The 22,824-nt window shown below is 41.6% G+C and overlaps 1 protein-coding gene across 3 annotated transcripts in view; it reads right to left on the bottom strand.

The window, feature by feature from the left end:
• The window catches only part of LOC114448034 (growth factor receptor-bound protein 10-like), a 55,742-nt gene that overhangs the window by 21,333 nt on the left and 11,585 nt on the right, over positions 1-22,824 (bottom strand). For 2 of the 3 annotated variants that reach the window (XM_028424649.1, XM_028424650.1), the window contains exons 2-5: positions 20,489-20,608; positions 13,329-13,425; positions 6,566-6,869; positions 5,028-5,172 (exon numbers count right to left, since the gene is read on the bottom strand). In XM_028424649.1, the coding sequence (XP_028280450.1) occupies positions 5,028-5,172; positions 6,566-6,869; positions 13,329-13,425; positions 20,489-20,539 (597 nt within the window). In that variant the 5' untranslated portion in view covers positions 20,540-20,608. The remainder of the gene's footprint in view (positions 1-5,027; positions 5,173-6,565; positions 6,870-13,328; positions 13,426-20,488; positions 20,609-22,824) is intronic. The other variant, XM_028424651.1, reaches the window with a different exon arrangement.

Below are 22,824 nucleotides of genomic sequence, written 5' to 3'. Positions count from 1 at the left end.
CGCTCTCGCAGATGCACACACATGTAAGTATCCCTTGCCTCGTAAAGACAAACATACATAAATCAGACACACACACGCACACACACAATGCACAAAACAGGCACACCCCTACTTTTAAAATACATGTGCACACACACACACTCCTGCACACGACCACAGACGTTCCCACACATTGAGGCCAACAGTTTGGGCATCGACGGCATTCCATTCTGCTTTTACAGTGGAAAAATCTGCCCTTTGACCTGGAGTATTTCCAACATTCAGGAAGGCAGCAGCCAGGGAATGCCATGTTTCAGTGCTAAGAGAGGGAGAGGTGAGGTGGATTGATGCCATTATTTAAATATATCGGCTGTTTCTAGTTAGATGCTGCTATACTCTCTTTTCAGAAACTGTAATTGTTTTTACTCTGGGTCTTAAAAATCTGTGTCGTTAAACTAATAATCAATTATTAATTAATTATTGAATAATTTTTTGCTGATAATAAAATTGGAATAAATATTGATATCACATTACACAGCTATGTTGGATACAAATTGGTCAATGGTGGTGGTCTCCAGTCTGATATGTCTGAAGAACAGACCGTTATGTGTAACGTACTGTTGCCATGGATGCAATTCCGTTCCCTGAGGAGGATCATGTTTAAATCTGATGAAGATATTTGATGTAAAGTACCTATGTAATCAGTGACCTTATGTATCCTTATGTATCATTTTATTTACCTTTGGCTATATGGCCTCAAAAAATATTCAACTTGCTGATATGATCATATTCTGCATCAGGAGTCAGTAAAAGCTCACACCCATATTCAACTTTCAACCATACAATACAAGTTCAAGGCTGCTAGCATCATGGGCTTATCATGTAAATTATATTTTAGTCCATTGGGCACTGAAGGCATTTTCAAAATGCTTTTGGATAAGCAGGTGTCACAGCTTTAAAGTCAGACGGAGGCAAAGTCATGTTGCGATGGTGAGGAAAAGGGAGATGAGGTGGAAAAGTGATCACAATCGCCATCGTTAGTGCAAGTGTTAACAATCGCTGGCACAGCCAAGAATACCACCCAGATTCAGAGTGAAAGGGCAGAAAAAGGATACTGAGTGAACAGAACATAACATGAAACTCATACTGGATATATACAAATACCAGCTGTTCTCATTATAGCAAAACAGATACAGTAAGTGTATGCAGGCATCAAGAGTACAGATGGAATCTGTACATGCTGCTTCCACTTGTAAATATAATACTATAAATAGGTACTATATTTGCATAACCCTGGACATATTTACATACATAGTTGTAACCTTTCACATGCACTCAGAAAACATAAATAACAGTCGGGTACAATATTTGTGTAACCCTGAACATATTTACATGATAACATTGGCATTCAATACAGGAATTATTACCGGTAAATATTGTTAATGCTACAAATTAGAGGGTATGATGTGCAGTTTGCCTGTTTTATAGAGAAAGCCGTGCATTTTAGTCGGACAGCTGGACAATGATGCTGGCCATTTGCTAACATTATTAGTGCCAACACAACCTCCACAGCATGTCTGGCACCATGAGCTATTTTTGGCTTCTTGTACAAATAAGTACTCATCTAGAGGACAAAACTGTAACAGGACATTTCACAGTACTTATGCCCATGCTGAGTTCAACAGGAATTCTGACTGGATTATACAGTGAGGATAAAAGGACCAAAACATGGAGCAATGACAGAGAAAAGCAGCCGACACACAGTCCAAGACACACAGTAACAGCCCAATCATTAGGAACATAATGAATCACAGACTAGAGAATCAGAGTCAGGGCGCGATCCTGCCTCCCCATACTGTAGAGCAAAGTGAGCTGCAGGACATCCAGTCCGAGTACACTAAATCCAACAAAATCTGGCAAATCAAGTGGGAACACAGTGTCCAAGCACTGTACTGCACTGCTGAGGACAGACCATCAAGAACCAGGACTGAAAAAAGTTATGGATGTACTGGCTAATTACCTCTCATTCAAGGCTTCTTATAGATTTTTCCATTGCACAAGATGAATTATACAGGCCGAGCTCCAAACAATTGTAGCATGGTTGATTTTTGGACACCTTACAGTATTGTATACAAGAAGATGTACAGAGTTTTAGAATTACATGAAAGTAAAACCATGTTGGGCAGTAAAATCCATAGCAGGCGCAGGAAGCCATTGTGTTAAGTATATGTGCCCATCTGCGCTGCACTGTGGAATGCAGTCAGCGCTCAAAGCTCCATGTTCTTCATTAATCTGTCAAATGAAGCACTTATATTCGCTCTGACAAGGCCCTTTATATTTCACTGATTCTACAATTACACAACAGAACAGCGAATAAAATCTGATGTACATTATATCTATTTCAGACGAGTGTACAGCTACAAAGCCAAGCTGGAGCAGGTTAACAGAGAAGAAATAGAGAAACACAGACAGGGGGAAGGATATAGTGAAGGAAAGTGAAGTAATTGAGAATCATATGGCCATGTCAAACAGCTTGCCCGGTGATTTCTGACAGCCCTGCACTGCGTCCTCGCGCCTCCTACACACAGGCCAAGGAGTGAGGTAAGGAGGAGCAGAGGGACAGAAAGTATGAGAGTCTGTCAGAAAGCGCCCGGAGGTTGGAAAATTCAGTAAACTAAACAGAGAAACTTCTCAACAGCAGGCTGGCTGGCCTGAACTGGATATTTAGAGGGCAGGGAGACGGGTAGATAAAGGCAGAAAAGAAAACACAAAACAGGGCACATATGGTTCAAATGATGAAGGTTAGAGGTCTTGGAAAGCAGGCGCAATAATTTACCTGCTCACCATCCCACTTGTCAAACACAAAACAAATCACCTACTCCTTTATTGATCTGAACCGCTCAGTATGGTGGAGTATGTGTGCACAAAACCATTGTTATTGCTTGTTGTTCTGTATGCCTCCAAAACTGGACCCCCGGAGGCACATGTGTGGGATGTGACGGCTCCACGGGAGAGTTTCTCAGTGGAAAGGTGCTGAATTGAATTTCCACTGAGGGAACAGCTACGATGAGACATTCTTTCCATTGCCATCAACAATGGATAGACACTGCCAATGCTGTAAATAGTTTACAGAACTCACAAAGACAAACAGGCAAATGCTAGCACAAACACACCCATCCAGAAAAAAAAAACAAAACAAAACATACACCCATATGCATAGATGGGTGGATGCACAGCACACGCACACAAGTTTATGTGAGTGTGTGCACTATAAACACACAGGGAATTACATTTTCCATGGCTTTCCAAGCATTGCTTCCTACATAAGTTTGGTGATCCATCCACGCAATACAAAAGCAGTGTTTTATTGTATATGCAGAAACGGTTTACCTTTATAAGCATGTTTAAGATTTAGTACATTCTAAGCAGATGTATGGCAACGTGTCAACATGTGATGTAAACCTTCTTGACTCAACAAAATCATGACTAAAAACCAACAAAGATTTTAAGTATGTGCTTAGAGAAACAAGTTTACATAACTTTTTGTAGGAGTGCAGACACTTTCTGGTCATAAGTCAAAGAGCTGCTGTGATGGGACTGGTACCAGAATCTGTGGAGTTCATGTCATTTTTATAGATTTTCTAGTCACACATTCACAGATATTTCCTTGTGCAATTACTGTAAGATCATATAAGTAATTCACCTCTGCTACTATACTGCCACTGAACCCCTGCTCCACTTCCTGGTCTTTACTGGACTCTTAATAGGCCGTCTGGGAATTCAAAAACCAACAACATTCCCACCCCGAGCAAGTCACCCACTCTAATAAATTGGTTTCTGAATATTTACCAGATGGGCCTGCTTTCATTATGTACAAGAGCCAAAGTCATGGCACAGCTAGTAATTCAATGCAAAACTCATAACCACTTAGAAAGACATTAATCTTTGACCTATTTACCATATGAACTAAGATTTACCACGTACTGTTGAATTTATGCCATAGCTAGTAATTCAAACCTACAACATTCCCACAAGGAAAGAAACAACTTTCCCACTCATGAAGGAAGAAATTGAAGCTTTCAGTGCTTGTTCCAACGTTAACCATTTAGATGAGTGTTTATGTCACAGATGTTCAATTCAAAGCCAAAACTTCCCAACTCTTTAAGCTTTTACTGGATGCCACAAGTTTATCCAGTCATCAGGTGATTTATGAGCTGATGTTTAAGAAAGCAGAGCAGATCATATTCAACTGGTGCTCTGGCTTGAAATGACTGAACTGGAACTGCTCTCTATGATTTCGTACCATAGGAGTTATGACCAGAACAGGCAGGGTCCAAGCCAGGGAAGAGTATTTATGAGAAATATTCCACCCTCACATTACTGTAAACTGGTATGTTACTGTAACCAGTACTGGCTGGTCCCATATGAAGACCATTACCAGTGATGATGGAGGGACTTCCAGTAACAGACAGACCAGTCTCTAAATCTTTGTCAGCACATAAACACACAAAGGCTCACAGAAATGCAGTCATGTGTGCAGGTACATGTACACACACACACGCGCACGCGCACACACACACACACACACACACACACACACACACACACACACACACACACACACACACGATTATACACACACACACACACACACACACACACACACACACACGCACACACACACGATTATACACACACACACACACACACGATCACACACACCCTCAGCTCTTCCACTCTTCACCTCATTTTTTTCCCTCCATCAAACAAAGCCGCAAACCCTCTTCTACACACACATGCACTCTACAGTACAGTGCAGTCACATGCAAGCAATCAACATGCCTCAGATGAGCACAACATGGGACTGATGTAAGCTGGGAAAAAAAATCCTCAATGTTCAATATGCACTTAACCGCTAAATACAGCTGACTTGTATTATGAAATTGTGCATCTTTAAAAACGAGTGATGTTACAAACATGCAATTAAATCAAAATCAACCCTGACATTTAAAACATTTAAACATTTTCTACAGTGGGGTTTTGCTTACGTATTTGCCTGAAGAGGGTTCTCCAGGAGGTAGAGACCCTGGACTGAGGACAGGTGAGCTTGCTGGACTGCAAAGCTCAGGGAACGGGTTGGGGATGGCGGGCAGAGATGATGTCCTCAGCTGCTGCTCCTCCTCCTGTAACCTCCTGAAGAACGGAAAGAGATCAACATTACACTATGATGGTGGACCAGGGGACCATCATTAACTTATCACTGGACTATTAGTATTTTTGGTTGCCATGTCTTGTTGTTCATTTGAGCACAGACAGTTGGATGCTCTGAACCATATTTGTTGCATTCATTTGCTGATTAATAGGGGAAGAAGTCTAATGTTGTGGCCTGAAACAGCCTCTTAAAAAGTGAACTTTCCAAATCAAAGCTGCTGACGTGCAGTTGGAATTAATAAAACTCCGCCGTACAGTATTTATGCCTGTTTCTGTCTGATCTGCCCATAATGAGCAGTCTCTCCCAGCAAGTGAGAGAATCACAGACCCCCGCAGCCTGCTAGCTAATTTTTTTTGCAATATTTATCACACATCAATATTGAATCAAGACATCACTATAAAGCAGTTTTTAAATTTAAACACATGCAGTGTCAGCCTTGAATGATGACATCTGACATTTGATCATGAACTTTTCAAAATTTCATCTGTTTTTTTGTAATGGGCAGGTCCGTTGGTGAAATTCTAGCTCCATAGTTAAAAACTCAGTGTGGAAGAGTCTTTCTTTTACTCTCTTTTTCTCTTTCTCTGTCAAACGCTGTCTCTCTGTAGAACCCAGTGAGTTCAAAAGGGAACAGGCCTTTTGATGTCGTCCCATCTGAGCTTGAGAACAGGGTTATCCAGAGGTCAGTCCTGAATAATAAGAACTTCAGGGCCTGCGCCTGTGTGAGTGTGTGTTTGAGAGAGAGAGCTCATAAGACAGAATACTCCATTACCTGATCATCCCAATCCAAAGGCGAATAATGGGAGCTGACACCAGCTCTGCTTTGAACATGTTTGTGTGTACTGCACAGTTATACTTCTGTTGCCTGAATGTGTGCGTGTGTGTGTGTGTGTGTGTTAGCACACCCATTTTGGAATGCAGCCCTAAGGAGGATATGGGTTAGTACTCTTTATATTGAGAAAGACATATGCACTTGGTACTGAAATAAATGAGAAATTGTACTTTTCTTTTCCTGCTGGTGTTGGTGTGAGGCAAAGAAGGAATGACAAGGAGGAACGGGTCATTCAGAGGCCACAGATTGCGAGCAGGGAAGAAACGTTATGCCCAATTATCAACAAGGGTGTGGAGGAATGATAGTGTGCAGTAAAAGGTTCCTTTTGAAATGTGGAGAGAAAAGAAGGCTTGACCTGTGCCTATGTGTGAGGCTACGCTTAAAGTTTAGTACCAAACTGTGTGTGTGTGTGTGTGTGTGTGTGTGTGTGTGCCAGCAGCTAGCCTCAAGCAAGCCTCAAGTGGGCACTCAAGGAACAAGGAATAAGGAATATGCAACATGCATACAACAAGTCATTCATAATTTTATTGAGAAACACCTACCTGACAGCGAGGATGTGCATTGGCTGTGATCGGCGAAGGCTGGTTTGGGTTGAGTCCGAGGACGAGGAGGAGGAAGACGGAGGAGGCTCGGGGGAGACGTGCGAGTGCTGACCCTGCCGTGGCATGGTGTGCTGCGTGTGTTGATGGTGGACATGATGGTGGTGGTGGTGGTTGTGTGAAGAAGCAGTCTGTCCGTTGTGCAGCAGTGGGGTCGAATCTGTATGCTGACCACTGCAGTTGGAGTACAAGCTCTCCAGGGAGGAGTTCATATCATTCACCAGGGCCTCTAAGTCAACGTCATCCTCTGAAAGACCCAGATACAACACATTAGTGAAGTGTGACAGTCAAACAGGTGGACATATGTTAAATTTTAAATGCTACAAAGCTTTTTAAAGCAACAGAATAAAAGTTCTATGAGCTTTCAAGTATTTGGGGCCTATATTGAGGGACTTTCCCTTTCTATTTCAGTTTCTCTATCATTTCTTTGTGGCCATGGTTTGAACCTGTGACCTCACTTTGCACCACAGTAGTCCTCAGTAAAAAGAGCAGCATGCACAACACAAAAAAGCACACAGACAGACACACGTTCAGAATGGTAACCAGTTTTGCCAGAATGCTTAATCAGCATGACTATCTTGACGACGTACATTGTGCAGCCAAATCTCCAGGGATATCGGGTGCAAGCACAAACCTGCCCGTGACACTGTTCCAATGGAGTTCAGAGCAAAGGCATCGCACTGTAAGCAGCATCTGCTCTGAATCCACTGACTGTGTATCAAACATTCAGCCTTTAAATGTCTTTAAAAGAATTCTGTTCAGAGGAGGATTCTATCCTAAGCCTCATGTGAAAACCTTTAGGCAGATTTGGATTCATGAAGTGAATTTTTTTTTCTTCTCCAGAACGTGTCGTATCAAAGTCTGAAGCAAACTCGGCTGTAGGGAAGCACTCATCTAATTGCTTAATGCTGGAAAGTTTTATCACTGGAGTAAACCGGGTGCCAAACCTTTCTCTTTTTAAATTACAGCCTGCAGTGGCGTCTAATTTTAAGATTAATATCTTCGTTATTAAAAGAAACTCTGTCTCATGAATTCATCATCAAATCTCTGTGGCAGACAACTCCACTGTAGCACATAAGTGACCCACTAGGGGGAGACAAGGTCTAATTGAATAAGGCCATGGCTCTTGCATTGATACAAACTCAATCAAATATGATGACAAGACATTGAGTTCCTGCTACTGCAGAACCCCATAAGGTGAGACTTTCTTAAGCCTTTACAACTCAACATAGAGGAATCTACAGAGAAACAAATATAGCTGTGTTTCAATAATATCATGTCTTCTTATCCTATTATCAGCTTTTAGTTTTATTGGTTTACTGGTTTAACGAAGAAAGAAAAAAAAATGTCTTGCTTTACCGAATAGTTATTCGTCAACTCTCTGAACACGACTGACTGCGTAAACACATCATATGGTGGTGATTAAGAGCAAGGTTTACATATTCTTTCCACTCAGATATACATTGTTAATCATTTTCCTAAATAGACAAATAAATAAATGACCAAATATAATCTTTCTGTTTTATTCTGTATGAATCTCTGTCTACATTCAGGACTTGTGTCATTTAACTGAAAGTTCCTGAATGTTGACAAACTTTCAACACTTGCAAACACAGCATTACGTAGAACTCTTGTCAGATTTCCGGGGCTTAAAATGTGCCACATATGCCTCACGTAGCATCCTCAGCAGCTCAGGGTGCAGGACAGCTGACAGCTGGATCACGCAAGGTGATGCGAGTGTCATGCCACTCTAAAGCAGCTAAAAGTCCCTCTGCAGAACGCCAGCACTGGGAAACAGCTCTTTGATTGATGTACAGTTTTAAAAAGCAGTGGCTTCAAAGTGAGCCCTTCAGCCCGAGAAGAATCAGTTTGAGGTCATTTTTTTTTTCTTAAAAAAAAAAATTGTTCCACAGGGACTGACAATAATAACAGAAGCCACAGGTTGGCAAGACTCCTTATCCCTGCATGCAGCAGCAGGACTGTTTGCAGCTACGAGCGAAAAATCAAAGGGTCGTCTTTGAGGAGCTTTTCCTGAAAACGTGTCAGGTAGCTGTATCACAGGTGCCTGTGAATCGCAGGTGGTTAATCTGTAGGTATTAATAGTGACAGGTAAGCTGGAGCAGCTACTTATAGATAGCCTGGAGAGCTAAAGAGCTATATACCACAGGACACAAGGTGCATACAAGGCCAGACACAGGAGTGAAGACTGAGCTATTCACCTGTATCACTAAATAGAGCAGAATAAATGGAACGCAGTGGCGTAATTATATGATATATATATGATATATGATATATAAATATGTATATAAAATATTTTCTAAGATGGCCAAAACAAACAAACAAACACTGAATGCCGAGAAGGTCAGGTACAGCTACGGCTTCAAATGTAAGCAACCAAATACTACTTCTAACATGAACACATCAAATGCTCATCATCCATCATTCTTACTAGGTGAGACATGTTCCCTCGAGCTAGTGAGACAAAATAAGCTTTCCTATAAATCTGACCTACTTTGGCCTCTGGATGGAGATTGGCAGAGCTGTTAGTATACACAAGAAACACAACCCATGAACTCACGCACAGATGTAGGATTCGAACGTCACTATCAGTCATACGATCGCAATCACCAATGAATGTCACAATCAGCCAAACAAAGCTATGCGTCATGCACCGTGGTGTAAGGCAAGCAGATTGATGACACAGACAGCATGCAGGCAGGCACGCACGCACAGGAGTTTTAACCCGTGAAGATCTAAAAACCTGGGAGCATCCCACCATTGTTCTTTGTTTAACATGCAGCACTCAAAACATGCCAAGATATTTGGCCTCAGCTTGAAGAGATATATATTTTAAAAAAAAACACTTTCATTTATGCCCAGCAAACACACAGTGGTCACGGCACGACTGGTTTTATATTATTACAGCCATTAATTAAATCCTCTTAAAATATCAGAGCCACTCGGGGAGCGGGGAGCACACAAAGCTGCAGATGTACACAGAGCTGCTGATATTGAGAATCAACAGATGTGAGGCAGCTGCTAACTGCAATGCAAACCACAACACTGTAATGTTATGAGCATGATTTAACATGTTGATTATCGGAACACAAAGGGAGACAGAAATTAAGTGAACTTTTGCTTCGCCAAAACAAAGGTGCATTAATTTAGAGCTACAAATTCCTAAAGTCTCTGATTTTGAAAAAGACGCTTTAAATGCACTGCTGATAAAACAGTGTAATACATGGATACTAGTACAGGCAACAAACACCTTAATTAGCAAATCCTTCTGAATAAATCCTTCACTTAAATGTGTGGGGTTCAACTTAAAGAGCATGAATTTGTGTGGACGTGGCAGAGTATTTAGTGCTTTTTTTCTTCACAGTTACTCCTGATCAACTGATTTATTGCATTGTAGCTCATAAACTTGTAATAATTTGCAATAACTGATCATCTGAATAAACATTTGAACTATGCATGTAATGATCCGTTTTAGATATCAGCCTTGACTGCACGATAGAAGTCAGTTCTAAATGTAAAACCCCAAGTGATCGTAGGACAACACTGACATTATTGTTCTCATTTCGTCGTTGTTTTATTTCTCCATAGGCGGACTGCATGTCCTCTACCCTCCTCCTCCTCCTCCTCTACAAACTTTTAAACAGTTTAATTGGTAGCCCAAGCTCACTCTATTGTTTGAGCCACGCTTAAAAACAGCAATAACAAACTGTAAACTAGTCAAGTCCAGAAATCTGCATAAAAGCTGTTTTGAATATTTTTGATCATTAGCGAGTGAGACACGGTCAAAACAAGACTATTGTATTGACGCCAGATCCATATGGTGCTCCTTAACCCTGAAATACATTTTATGCACTTTTCTCCATTTATTCCTGCAAGTTAAAAACAAAAAGGAGGGGCAGGGGAATGTAAGGGAACATATTGTACATCCATTGAACACACACCCACACAAGAGACACACAAGGGGGGATAAACTGCCTCTGAATACAGGCCCAGCAGAGGGGTTCCCATTCAAAGGGATCAGTGGGAGTATAGACAGAGCAAGTCTAAACTGTAAAGCGTGGCTCTGCACAGGGGGGGTATAATACTTGGTGGTGACAGCACACATACCCACCGAGGGCCAAGCCTCCCGATGGGGAGGGAGAGTGTGGGAGGGTCAGAGGGAGACATGGGAGGACAGAATGAACATGAGAAGAGAGAAGAAAACACGACCAAACGCAGAGGAAGAAAACATAACTGAGAGGAGGATATGTGAAGGGGAGAGTGGGTTCAAATAAGTTTACCCACTGACTTGGGTGAAAAAAATCTTAATTCAAACGTTTCAAATTTTAACAAAGCCCAGAATTGCCTAGTGAATTTGCTTGTGAATGACTCTAAACTACATATATTTACCAACACACCTACACCAACATCCACCTGTATGCTTCAAGTTAGTCATTCCCCAGTCACTGTTGACTGCTGTTTCCTTCTGGAGAGGTCACACATTATGACATCTTGCATTATTGCTGTAAATATTTGAAATATACACTAAAATATATCCATATAAAATGCTGTCACTTGCTGTTTGTGTGTAAAAGTGTGTGTATATGAGTAATTGCATAGTGTATGCCTGCGTGTGTGCATGCCCTTGGCATACCACACTCTCTTCCCCTACAAAGGCATAACTGGAATAACTGGAGGAGGTGGGAGCTTCCATTTCCAGGCCTGAAATCTTGACTGGTTAACCCCTCCAGAGCCACGCCATCAGATTACTGCACTGCATTGGTACCATTGATGGGATTTGTTGCCTAGCAGCTGCATGCCCCTCCACCCTCCTTCATCATCCCTCCCTCCCAACAATGGTCACATCCATGTTAGCAGCAAGGGTGTGAAGCATGTTTCTCTCAGTCCTGCACATAAATAAACCTTCCAAGCCATTTGGGTGATTTTTAGAGGCCTGGACCTTCATCTCCTCGGACACATTTGTGCATAACATTGTGTAATATTTGCCAATAGAACTACTACTACTACATAATCTTTGCATAATCACATTCTTATGTTAGCACAGGTTTTGGCACTGCCGTAAACTCATGGCTGGTATCTGAAATGCCCTTTACACACCTTCTTTACTATGGATAATCTGCACTCTGGTAACCCATCTATATCACTTAGAGGGATTTTAAATATTTCCAAATCTGATATGTTGTCTGTGGAGCAACTTGTATCACTCTACAATAAGCTCAGCTATACAAAAGGAACAGAGTGAGATGTATGTACAATATAGCTGAGGGAAACAACAAAGAGCACACAGCACTTGCACAGTGCAAGCCTGTGACATCGCATCTGTGAGAGAGGACTTGTGGGTCAGGCCAAGGCACAGGACAACGTGGCCTTGTGACTATTCTGATTAGGCTGAATTAAACTTGGCCAAACACTGTAACCTTATAGTGAATTGATATTATATTATTACATCAACTGAGAGATTATATGCTGGGGAGCAGATTTTAGTTCATGACATCAAATGTTGGCTGACAAGTGCCACTATAAGCTGCTCAATAACACATTCCGAACCATGAAATGAAAGCAGTACTGTTCCCGTGAACATTAATAGGTTTATGACTCTTGTGACTTAACAGCAAACGCAGCAATTAGCTAGTGGCTCTATTAAAGTCCTTTTAGAATTTAATAATGAATTTACTGGAAAACAAGCTTAGTAACGTCAGCAAGGATAATCATCCCACTAAGAACACCAAAGGTACTGGCACTAAATTCCAAACCTTTAATTAACACATGCAGACTCTCAACAAGACATGTAGTGTGGCTTGTGGGATACACTGAAGTGGTAAAAGTAAAACTTTTTATTGGATATCTATTAGTTTACGTCATACTCGTTGTAGGTAGTCTTTGTAGGGTCCACATCTCAAATTACAAATATTAAAAAAGCAAATTAAAGAACAGACAATGATGATGTCAACTTCACATCATTAGCGCACAGCAGGTCAAGACAAGTAGTATGATGCAGTAGAACCATAATAAACCTTTAAAACGTTGGCGATCCATTGAAAATAATGTTATTCAGATGGTGTGAACAAAAATGTTGCTAGGTTAAAGTCATCTCCATTCATCCGCCTCTCCAGTCCCTGAGTACCCTCCGTCCTGACTGATCCTGAAAAATGACAATGTAATTTCTGCTCCATTTATTTCCCATGGCAGAGCCAAGCGTTCTAATTCACTGGTTGAGGCCTCGCAGGCTACCCACCCTTACCTCCCATGCTGAGCCAATATTGTGCCTAAATCTCATGCTCCGATTGTCATGGATGAACCGTGTATGGGACAATTAGATAGGCGGCATAATTATAATGGCACCCTGTGTCCATACAGATCGCCCTTTGAACAGATGAAATGTTTACAGCGGAAGAGACCCAAATATATATTATATCCTTGAACACACCCCTGGTCCAGTAAAAAGACCATCAACAGCAAACACCTTCACACTGTACTGAATACTCCAAGAATGTTCATGGCCTTTTATTATTCGCTAATGTACACAAATTAATGACAAATGTGTTGCATATGTGCAAAAAAAACATGACAAGCCTGTAAAATCTAATATGAGTCTATGTGATACAGTGCTAACATATTAGCATGTCTAAAGCATTTGTGCACAAGCAACCACACAGACACACACACACACTGGTGGGCTTACACCAACCTTGATGGTTAGGAGAACTCTGACTGGCTGATTGCTGGAAGCCGGGACCAATGAGGTCAGCCTGTCTGTGATTGGTGGACCGGTCTATATTGTCCTGCTGAGGGAGACAGAAGCAAGAAGCAAAAAGAAAAAAAAAGAAAAAAAACAATCATGTTACCCAAGTGGAAACTTTATTACAGGGACAAACAAAGTACATTTTCGCTGAAAACAACGTTCAACTCATCTGGAACCAAGGCTTGATTTGAGTTTTTAATTTCTTAAAAACGAACACTATAAGCACAATAAGATGTAGTATTTTAACACCCACATTAGTAGTGTATTTACTAATTGACTATATTTTAACTAGATTTACATCGCATCTGTAAAATGCATTTAGAATTATAGCTGCATCTAAAGTTTTATGAATACAATAACAAGCAAAAACCAACATGAACAGTGAATTGAATACAAAAAAAAAATTAGACAACAAATTAGAAAAAACATTAGCAGTATAACCTTTACTTTTTCCACACTGTAAAAACTATGTGCCATCCTATAAGCCATGTGTGAACACGGTCAGGTGCTTATCCGAGCACAGACAAAATCAGTTATGAGACCGTTCAACCACCGGTGTCCTGGTTTGACCTTTCACACAGCCTCAAAACAACATCAAGCTATTCCATACAAAAGACACAGCAAAAGACTAGCTATGTTTCTATCTTATAATTTTATAACAATATTTGATGTTGATTTGTTTCAGAAACTCGTGTGTGGTTTGTGTGTGTGTGTGTGTGTGTGTGTGTGTGTGTGTGTGTGTGTGTGTGTGTGTGTGTGTGTGTGTGTGTGTGTGTGTGTGTGTGTGTGTGTGTGTGTGTGTGTGTGTGTGTGTGTGCGTGCGTGCGTCCTAACAGCAGGAGTGGGAACAGAACGTACTGGGGTGGACTGCTGTGTTCAGAAAAACATCACAACTGACTGTGTGTCTGCGTCTTACGCAGCCGACCTCCTCTGATGCTGTAATAAAAGCTGCTGTGGTTGCTTGTTCTGCCTCATTTAGAGCAGTGACAGACGATGCAGGCAGAGCTGAAGTTTTTTCTGTACTACTATTCCATCTGATTTTCTACAATGGATACTTTTTGTGTTTTGTCGAGAGTTTTGTTGGCTGCCTCCAGAGATATTAGATTACAAAGACTTGTTACTAGAATGTTGTACTGTTGTACTTTGTGAGCTCCTGATTTTTTTGTGTGCAAATACAACTTTGAATACAGAAGTATTAATTCTCAGAGGTCAAATTGTGACACTTAAAAAGTATTTACTAAATTTAAAAATAATGGACTCACTGTGAAAATAAAGCTCGAAGAAGAATTCCACCCTGATGTCTCTAATCTTTGAATTAAAACAGATTGGATATTTATAGCCCAAAGTCTGCAGTGTTAGAGACCTGCTGTAAACTCTACACTTTACTACCTATGTCCCCTCTGAACCAGAATATAACTGATTGCACATCTTCAGCATATGGCTTCGTCCACCACCCCCCCACAACCCCTCTTCAATACCAACTAACCCAACCGCATCCAATCATTGCATTGCATTGTTCCGTCTTTGTCTTTGTCTTGAATTCCAGCTGTCTTTGTGGATGGAGGAGATTTTGGGTCTTAATGGGACTAACCTGCTTTTGAATTAAAAAAAAAAAAACAAAAAAAAAACAATAAAATAACCACCACATCATTCCATTGGTTCCTGTAACATAGACGACCCCGTCATCAGTGCACACCGTCTGGGGGTCCAGCTACCAGACTGTGACTGATCCCTACCCAGTCACCCAAACAGCACCGGGACACTGTTTGGTTAGTGGGATGGTACAGCACGAAGTTGGTGTGTGTGTGTGTGTGCATTCAGGACAGGACGGCCATGGTTGAGCTCTACTGAGCAAAAATGTAAAGACTCTTTCACACCATATACTGGTCTTGAATGCTGTTTTGCATGTCTGTCTGGAAGTAAATGACTTAACATACACACCAAAAGACTCTAAAAGCACACCTTGGTCTCTTTTGTGCATCTACCAGCAAAAAAAACAAAACCCAGACTTTTGTGCCTTTGATTCCTCTATAGCCTCTATAGGTTCAAACCTATAGATACTGGCTATTTTGCATAATTCTCAGCCATTCCAGAGACTGCATTTGGTTATAGGTGTGTTGTAGCCTCTAAAGTTCAGACTACCAAGAGTATTTTTTAAGACTTTCACACACTCACATTTTTAACACAGGGAAACAAAAGCAAAGGCACATACACACACGCCTGTTGCTTAAGTCTTTAAAGAGGGGTCAAAACAGGTCTGAGGGTAGGCCAAGTTTTGACAAGGAGCATATAAGGGCCCTTTTATACTGATGAAGTTGAAAAGAACTCCGCATAGCAGTCAGGAGGCTGAGGGTTCAGCCTTTTAAAAGGGGTCAACAGAAGGCTAGAGACAAGGTTAAGGCACTGAGAGCAGGACAGACACAAATGTCTGGAGGCTGGGCCTCAAACAAGGGGAAAAAAACACTGAGACACATGTCAAAGCTACACTTTTAGAAAAGGTCAGACTAGGGTTAAATGTTATGACCAGGGATTGACTATGCATCAAGACGTACTGAAAAGCTTTTGGCTAAAGGAGTAACAGATAGGAGTAACTGGATCCATAACAAAACCTTTTCATGTTGGCTCATGGCAGTGGACACAGTGCTGTACAGGCAAAGTCATATTTTTCTCCAGGGGTGCTGAGTTTATTTTTTTTTACTGCATTGTTTGGCAACTGAGTAATTTGCACCATTGAGGATTCTTACAAGGTGAGGGTCAATCCAAGTAAAAGAGGAATAACTGATCCCTGGGCTTGCCATAAATAATCCTGAAATGTAGCCATATAGAACAACTAACAATAGCCTAAGAGCATTGGCTTCAACAAATAATGCCATTCCACCTACCCTACCACTAGACCGGGGATCTGCAGGTTAAACAAACATAGTAAAAATAAATAAAGTAAAATATAGCTGAACATCTTTCAACATAGATACCCCATCAGAGTCCTCCTTGCCCCCCTCCTCCTCCTCCTCAGCTGCCCTCTCAATCCTGGAGGAGGATGTTAACAGGCTGTTCAGGAGACTGAACCCCCGCAAGGCTCCTGGACCTGATGGTGTGTCCCCCTCCTCCCTAAGACACTGTGCAGATGAGCTGACTCCAGTGCTCACAGACATCTTTAACACCTCTCTGGAGTCATGCCATGTGCCAGCCTGCTTCAAATCCTCCACCATTGTTCCAGTTCCCAAGAAACCAAGGATCACTGGTCTTAATGACTACAGACCTGTGGCACTGACGTCTGTAGTCATGAAGTCCTTTGAGCGCCTGGTACTGTCCCACCTCAAGACCATCACAGCCCCCCTCCTGGACCCCCTGCAGTTCGCCTACAGAGCTAACAGATCTGTGGACGATGCTGTCAACCTGGCTCTTCACTACATCCTGCAGCATCTGGACTCCCCGGGAACCTATGCTAGGATCCTGTTTGTGGACTTCAGCTCTGCTTTCAACACAATCCGCCCAGCTCTCCTCCAAGACAAGCTGTCCCTGCTGCATGTTCCAGACTCCATCTGCTGGTGGATCACTGACTTCCTGACAGACAGGAGACAGCATGTGAGGCTGGGGACGAATGTCTCGGAAACAAGGACCATCAGCACCGGTACCCCCCAAGGCTGTGTACTTTCCCCTCTGCTCTTCTCCCTGTACACCAACTGCTGCACCTCCAGCCACCAGTCTGTCAAGCTGATTAAGTTTGCTGACGACACCACCCTCATTGGACTCATCTCAGACGGGGATGAGTCTGCCTACAGGATGGAGGTGGACCGTCTGGTGTCCTGGTGTGCTGACAACAACCTGGAGCTGAATGCCCAGAAGACAGTGGAGATGACAGTAGACTTTCGGAAAGTGCCAGCTCCATCACCCCCCTCACCCTGACAGACACCTCCATCTCCACAGTGGACTCTTTCCGCTTCCTGGGTACCACCATCACCCAGGACCTCAAGTGGGAGCTCACCATCAGCTCCCTCATCAAAAAGGCCCAGCAGAGGATGTACTTCCTGCGGCAGCTGAGGAAACTCAAGGTGCCAGCCAGGATGATGGTTCAGTTCTACACGGCCATCATTGAGTCCATCCTCACCTCCTCCATCACAGTGTGGTACGCTGGGGCCACTGCCAGGGACAGGCACAGACTGCAGCGTGTTGTGCGCTCTGCTGAGAAGGTGATCGGCTGCAGCCTGCCATCTATCGAGGACCTGTGCGTCTCCAGGACTCTGAGGCGTGCAGGTCGGATCACAGCTGACCCTTCTCACCCTGGACACGGACTCTTTGAGCCACTCCCCTCAGGCAGGAGGTTACGGTCCATTCGGACCAGAACCTCACGCCACAAGAACAGCTTCTTCCCCTCTGCTGTTGGACTGTTAAACTGTAATTAATGCACTGCTCTGCACTGTCTTCAGAAGGTCACTTTAGTATAGTCACTGCACAATGACGACTATTTGCACTGTTTACACCATCTTGCACTACTTGCAAACGAGTACCACCTTACCGATTCATGTGGTACCTGTTACATTATTACATTATTACACTGTTCCATTCGATCATATAAGGGTCTATGTTTACCATTTCATCTGCACAGTATTTTATGTTCTGTTCATTGTATGTCTCTTATGCCATGTCTGTCATGTAAATTTAGCCTTACTTTAGTTTATTTACTTAATTTTATCTTAGTTTTTATCTTATTGCATGTTAATTGTCATATGTTCTTTGTATGCACCAATCACTAAGGCAAATTCCTAGTAATGTGAACCCCCTTCACTTACATGGCAATAAACATGATTCTGATTCTGATTCTGATTCTGAACAACTCTAACAGGCCTGCCTATAATGTAATATACTGCTCCTTCTCTCTCTTACATACAGTGAAAGCCTGTCCTGGCCACAATGTCTAAAAGAAGACTTGGCACATCCCAGGCACACTACAGATTTACCTAAAGGGCTGCATATTCTCAGAAAGCATGGTTATGTGGAAACAAAGGCTAACTTCAGGCCATCTATTCCTTCTGACAATGGCTAACTGGTATAGTCCTGTGACAGCATACATGAACACAAGCAGCAAGTGGAAATCCCTGCTTACATAATTAACCACAATGAGATCAGGAAGTCACACGAATGTCTGCTCATGGTGCTGTGTTTATCTATTTGTTTATACTGTAGAAACTCAGCTGTCGCTGCAGTCAGACCCAGATGAGAACCACTTCTTCGATCTTTACCCTCATCAGATTTTTTTTACCTTTTATTTGCACACCACACTCACACATCATTTATTTACCGGTAATGATTACACAACTGAAACGAGATTGAAGTGGTGATATAATCCCTTGACTTTAGCATGAATGTTATCTTCAGTTGAATCTGTTTTGAAGTGCCGGGGCAGTTTTATCAGGGTAAATCTTCCATAACCCAGGAATTTCACAGTGAATGAGTTTTCTCATTCAGCAAGTCAAGGTACATCTGTTACAGCTGAATGGTCTGCAAACAGCCCTCTGTGCGTGTGTATTTGAATGTGTACATTGATGTTCATACTGTGCCTCCTTCACACAGGACCTGTATAAACTCAGATACTGAAGCTTTACAGTGTCCAGTAATTAAATAGTCTGTTAAATAATCAGTGGAATGTATCTACGTGACAGGACAGATGTTTAGCTCGTAGAGGTGTGCCTGAGAGAACAGTAGCACACACGTGTCTGTGAACGCTGACATAGTCATGTCCAAGAGAAGCAAAGAGAAGACCGGCATTCACACTGAGCTGCATATAGTGCTCTGCGTTTTTATTATTGTATGTGGCTCAACATTCGATTCTCTCTAGATTTATTTTTTGTTGCACATGCTTCTTAAATAACTCATCCATTATTAAATCTATATATTGTAAAAATAAAAAAAGCAATATATACGCAATAAGGCAGAACAATAACTATCCCCCAGCAGCTGTGTAAACACAAAGACACAAGCACATAGCAAACACATGCAAATCATTAGTTTCTGTGTCTTTAAGAAGTGGAAATCAGGGAGACTCTGGCCGACTGAACTCTCTATCCTCTAGTTCAAAGGTCACAAATAAAGGCGTGACCCAGATGACGAGCAGACAACAGATTCTGATCGGGCTAATAGTGCTACTGCCCTTATCTGAATGTCTGGAAGCCTTTTGCTCTGGTCAGGCTGGGACGAATAATCTGATAAACCTAAAACCAATAGTTAAGTGTGTCCAGCTGATGTTTACAGGTCTCTGAACTCAGAGCATGCAGAATGTATATAACCAACAGTGATGACTCTTTAACAGCGAATCAGGATTAACACTGAAATGTTACTGGTATTAAAGTTTCTGAAGTACTTTTGACATATTTGCACTGGCATTGATCATGCTTATTGGCACAACAGGATCGTTTACAATATCCATCCTACATTTCATGTCAGCATGACAAGTGATCAGACAGATGCTGTTAATGAGATTGGAAATGTTTTTGTGACTTATAACTTTAAATATAGGTTGCAAATTTAAAGGGAAATACGCTCAATTAAACAATGAATTAAAACATCATGGCTATGTGCACACTTTCATTTAAAATGCTTAAGGTTTGCTACATTAGGGTCATGACTGCTATCCAAGCTACACTGTCTCATTAATAAGAAATTCTAAACATCACCGATTATACAGTTTATGATATTACATCATGAACATATTTTAAAAAAGTCAGTAAATGTATAAAGCAAGTACCTGCACATGCAAGAGGCACGTAAATCTTTCAAGCTATTTCAGATGGAGCTGCTCTTTTAAAACATATTTACTCGTAAGGATGTATCCTTTGTGTGTAAGGGCTGATGATGACAGGCTCATAATTAAACCCTTGGCGTGTAAACAAATCAAATATAGTAGTACCTCTTGGATGGTTTATTATTAGTATTAGTATTTTTGTTAAACTGTTAAGGTTATTTGTTTGCACAAGGACAGTGGTCAAGTTTCAAAGAGTTTCATGTGCATGTCAGCCACGCCCTGTGCATACACAGGTCCAACACTGAACACTATGATCCACTATTCTTGCATTAGTAATACACACTTTCAAACGGAAATTGCCACTTACCTGATAATTTGGGTGATGAAGGAAATAATCCGGACATCTGGCCACAGCCATGGTTAGTGTTTCTAAGCTCTTTTGTGCAATTGGTGTAGCTGGTCAGATGTAAAATGGACAGAGCAGAACCTGCAGAGGACAAAAAAGAGCAGATAAATGGAGGTTAGTGGGGAAACTACCAAGGAAGTAGGAGGAGGAGGACAAAGAGAGAAAAGGAGGAAGAAAGGTGAGGAGGATGACAGCAGGAAAGGAAGATGAAGTCTAAGTTCTGAGAAGACAGATATAGCACAGAGCACTTCTTAACCCACATAGGCCTGCAGTAAACAACATCCACATGCAACGAGGAGAGAACAGTGGTTGGTTTGTAAAAATAACTGAACCATATTCGCAGCATTTATGCATCTCTGGTTTTGCCATAGTCTTGTGAAATACTTAAAAAACTACTTTAAGTGAGTGATATTGTGCAAACAAGGCAGAGAGTAAACCCAGCTTTCCAGTAAGGTAAGGATGGCTCACTCAAATAAAATCTAATGACTTGACATTACACACTTAAATGCGGGAGTTCTGCAGTGATTTGTGGTGTTGGGTTTACTGCTGAGGATAAAGTGCACCTGCTGGAGCCAAGATAATCCATTATGTCTTATTTGGATGAAAAATGAGCTGATTTGATCTTGCACTAAGACGGTTTGCAGCTTGCGCTTATTATTCAACAGTCTACTATGGAACCTGAAGATTATAAGGACTGCCAGCAAACGTGGGTTTAAACTTCTCACCAAGTTTCAGTGTCATGTGAATAAACACCTCAACAATCTGCTTAGGTGTGATCTTTGTTGACATGCAAGTGCTGCAAGAGATATTGCACTCTGGGGGACTTAAATATGTTCTCCTGTTCTGAGAAGCCTCCCTCTCGGCCATCTTTGGTCAAAATAACCATTAATTCAACAATGTGGACTTCAGTCTATTTGAACTTCTTAAAGTGGGTATCCTCCTAACCTCTTGGCCCTGCTGCCACTGAACAAAAACCTGTAAACATTGACCCAAAAATACCCTGCAGGCACATATCCAGGCCTGAAGTTAGATCCCAGGGTATATTTGGAGCAAAGCAACTTGGACTCACAACTGTGACAGTCTTTTATGCAGCAGTTCATGACCCCCAGTCCGTACTTTAAAAATATGACCTGCCATTTTATAGAATGCTAATATTATCTTGTGTTTGCATTAGCGGTGGAGAGCCGGCTGCCCTTGCGGCAGTATAGTGTTTGTATGTGTACACATGTTTGTCCATGCATATGTGCACTGTATGTGTGTGTGTGGATGTTTTCATACAGAGAGCTGCACATTAGGGTCTGAGTAGGGTCTTTTTTTGGAGGTGTTCAGGGTCTATGATAAGTTTAAGTTGTACTTTTTGCCATTTTTAGTAATTAAGTGTGCAGCGATACAAACACTGCAACACTTTCTGACAAATGTGGCACAAGAAAATCAGCCGTTTCCTTAACTTAGCTTAAGACTTCATAGCATCCGCTGTCTTCTTTAAGAAATGCATGGTTTTGAGCTCTTAAATTATTTGGCCAATCACAGCATGAGGTGGCTCTAGATTAGATAACATCTGATGAAGTTAGCCCTTTGATTGTAGTGCTAAATTAAATAAAATAGTTATGAGTAGAATTTACTGTGAGCAGTTGCTTGATATTTGTAGTAATGTTAGAACCTTTAAGTCTTCCATAGCTCTACTCAGACTTTTGCTGTGAGTTTTTTTCTTTTTTTCCTCACAGCCTCATTCCTGTGGTGTGCTTGAAGGTGGGTGTGTAGTTATGTAGTTTAGAGGTTCTGCCTCAAGAACCAACCACCTTTATCACACAAGGTTTAACATTTCAGACTCCCCTATATAATTTTTAATAAGGAGGATAAATTTGGTCAAATGAGGAGACATAACAAAGCTGTTGTACATTTTCTGAAGACCTAAAAATGAGAAAAGTTTTTTTTTTACTTTACAGAATTGGGCTCGCAAATAATGACCAAAGCATGAATGGCTTCTACACAAAGAGCTTGGCGTTACCAAGACTGTTGAATGGGTAATGAGTGCGTATACAGTATGTGCATGTGAGCGTGTTACCGTGTCATTTTGTGTGTGGTCAGGTCAGCTGGTAAGCAAGGACAACTTGTCATTTACACATTATTTACAGACACACAGTTTATAACAATAAACGAAACAAATTAGCACCAGCCTATGAACCCTCCACGAAGCCCCTCATTAGGCGCTGTGAAGTTGCTGACTATCTGCGGCGCTAAGTCATGAGATTGTGTAAGAAGGAAAGAAATAAGCATTAAACAAAATGCCTCACTAA

Source organism: Parambassis ranga, chromosome 16, assembly GCF_900634625.1.
Source record: "Parambassis ranga chromosome 16, fParRan2.1, whole genome shotgun sequence".
Taxonomy (NCBI): domain Eukaryota; kingdom Metazoa; phylum Chordata; class Actinopteri; family Ambassidae; genus Parambassis; species Parambassis ranga.
Note: the sequence above shows the minus strand (reverse complement) of the source record. Positions and strands in the feature narration are given on the sequence as shown.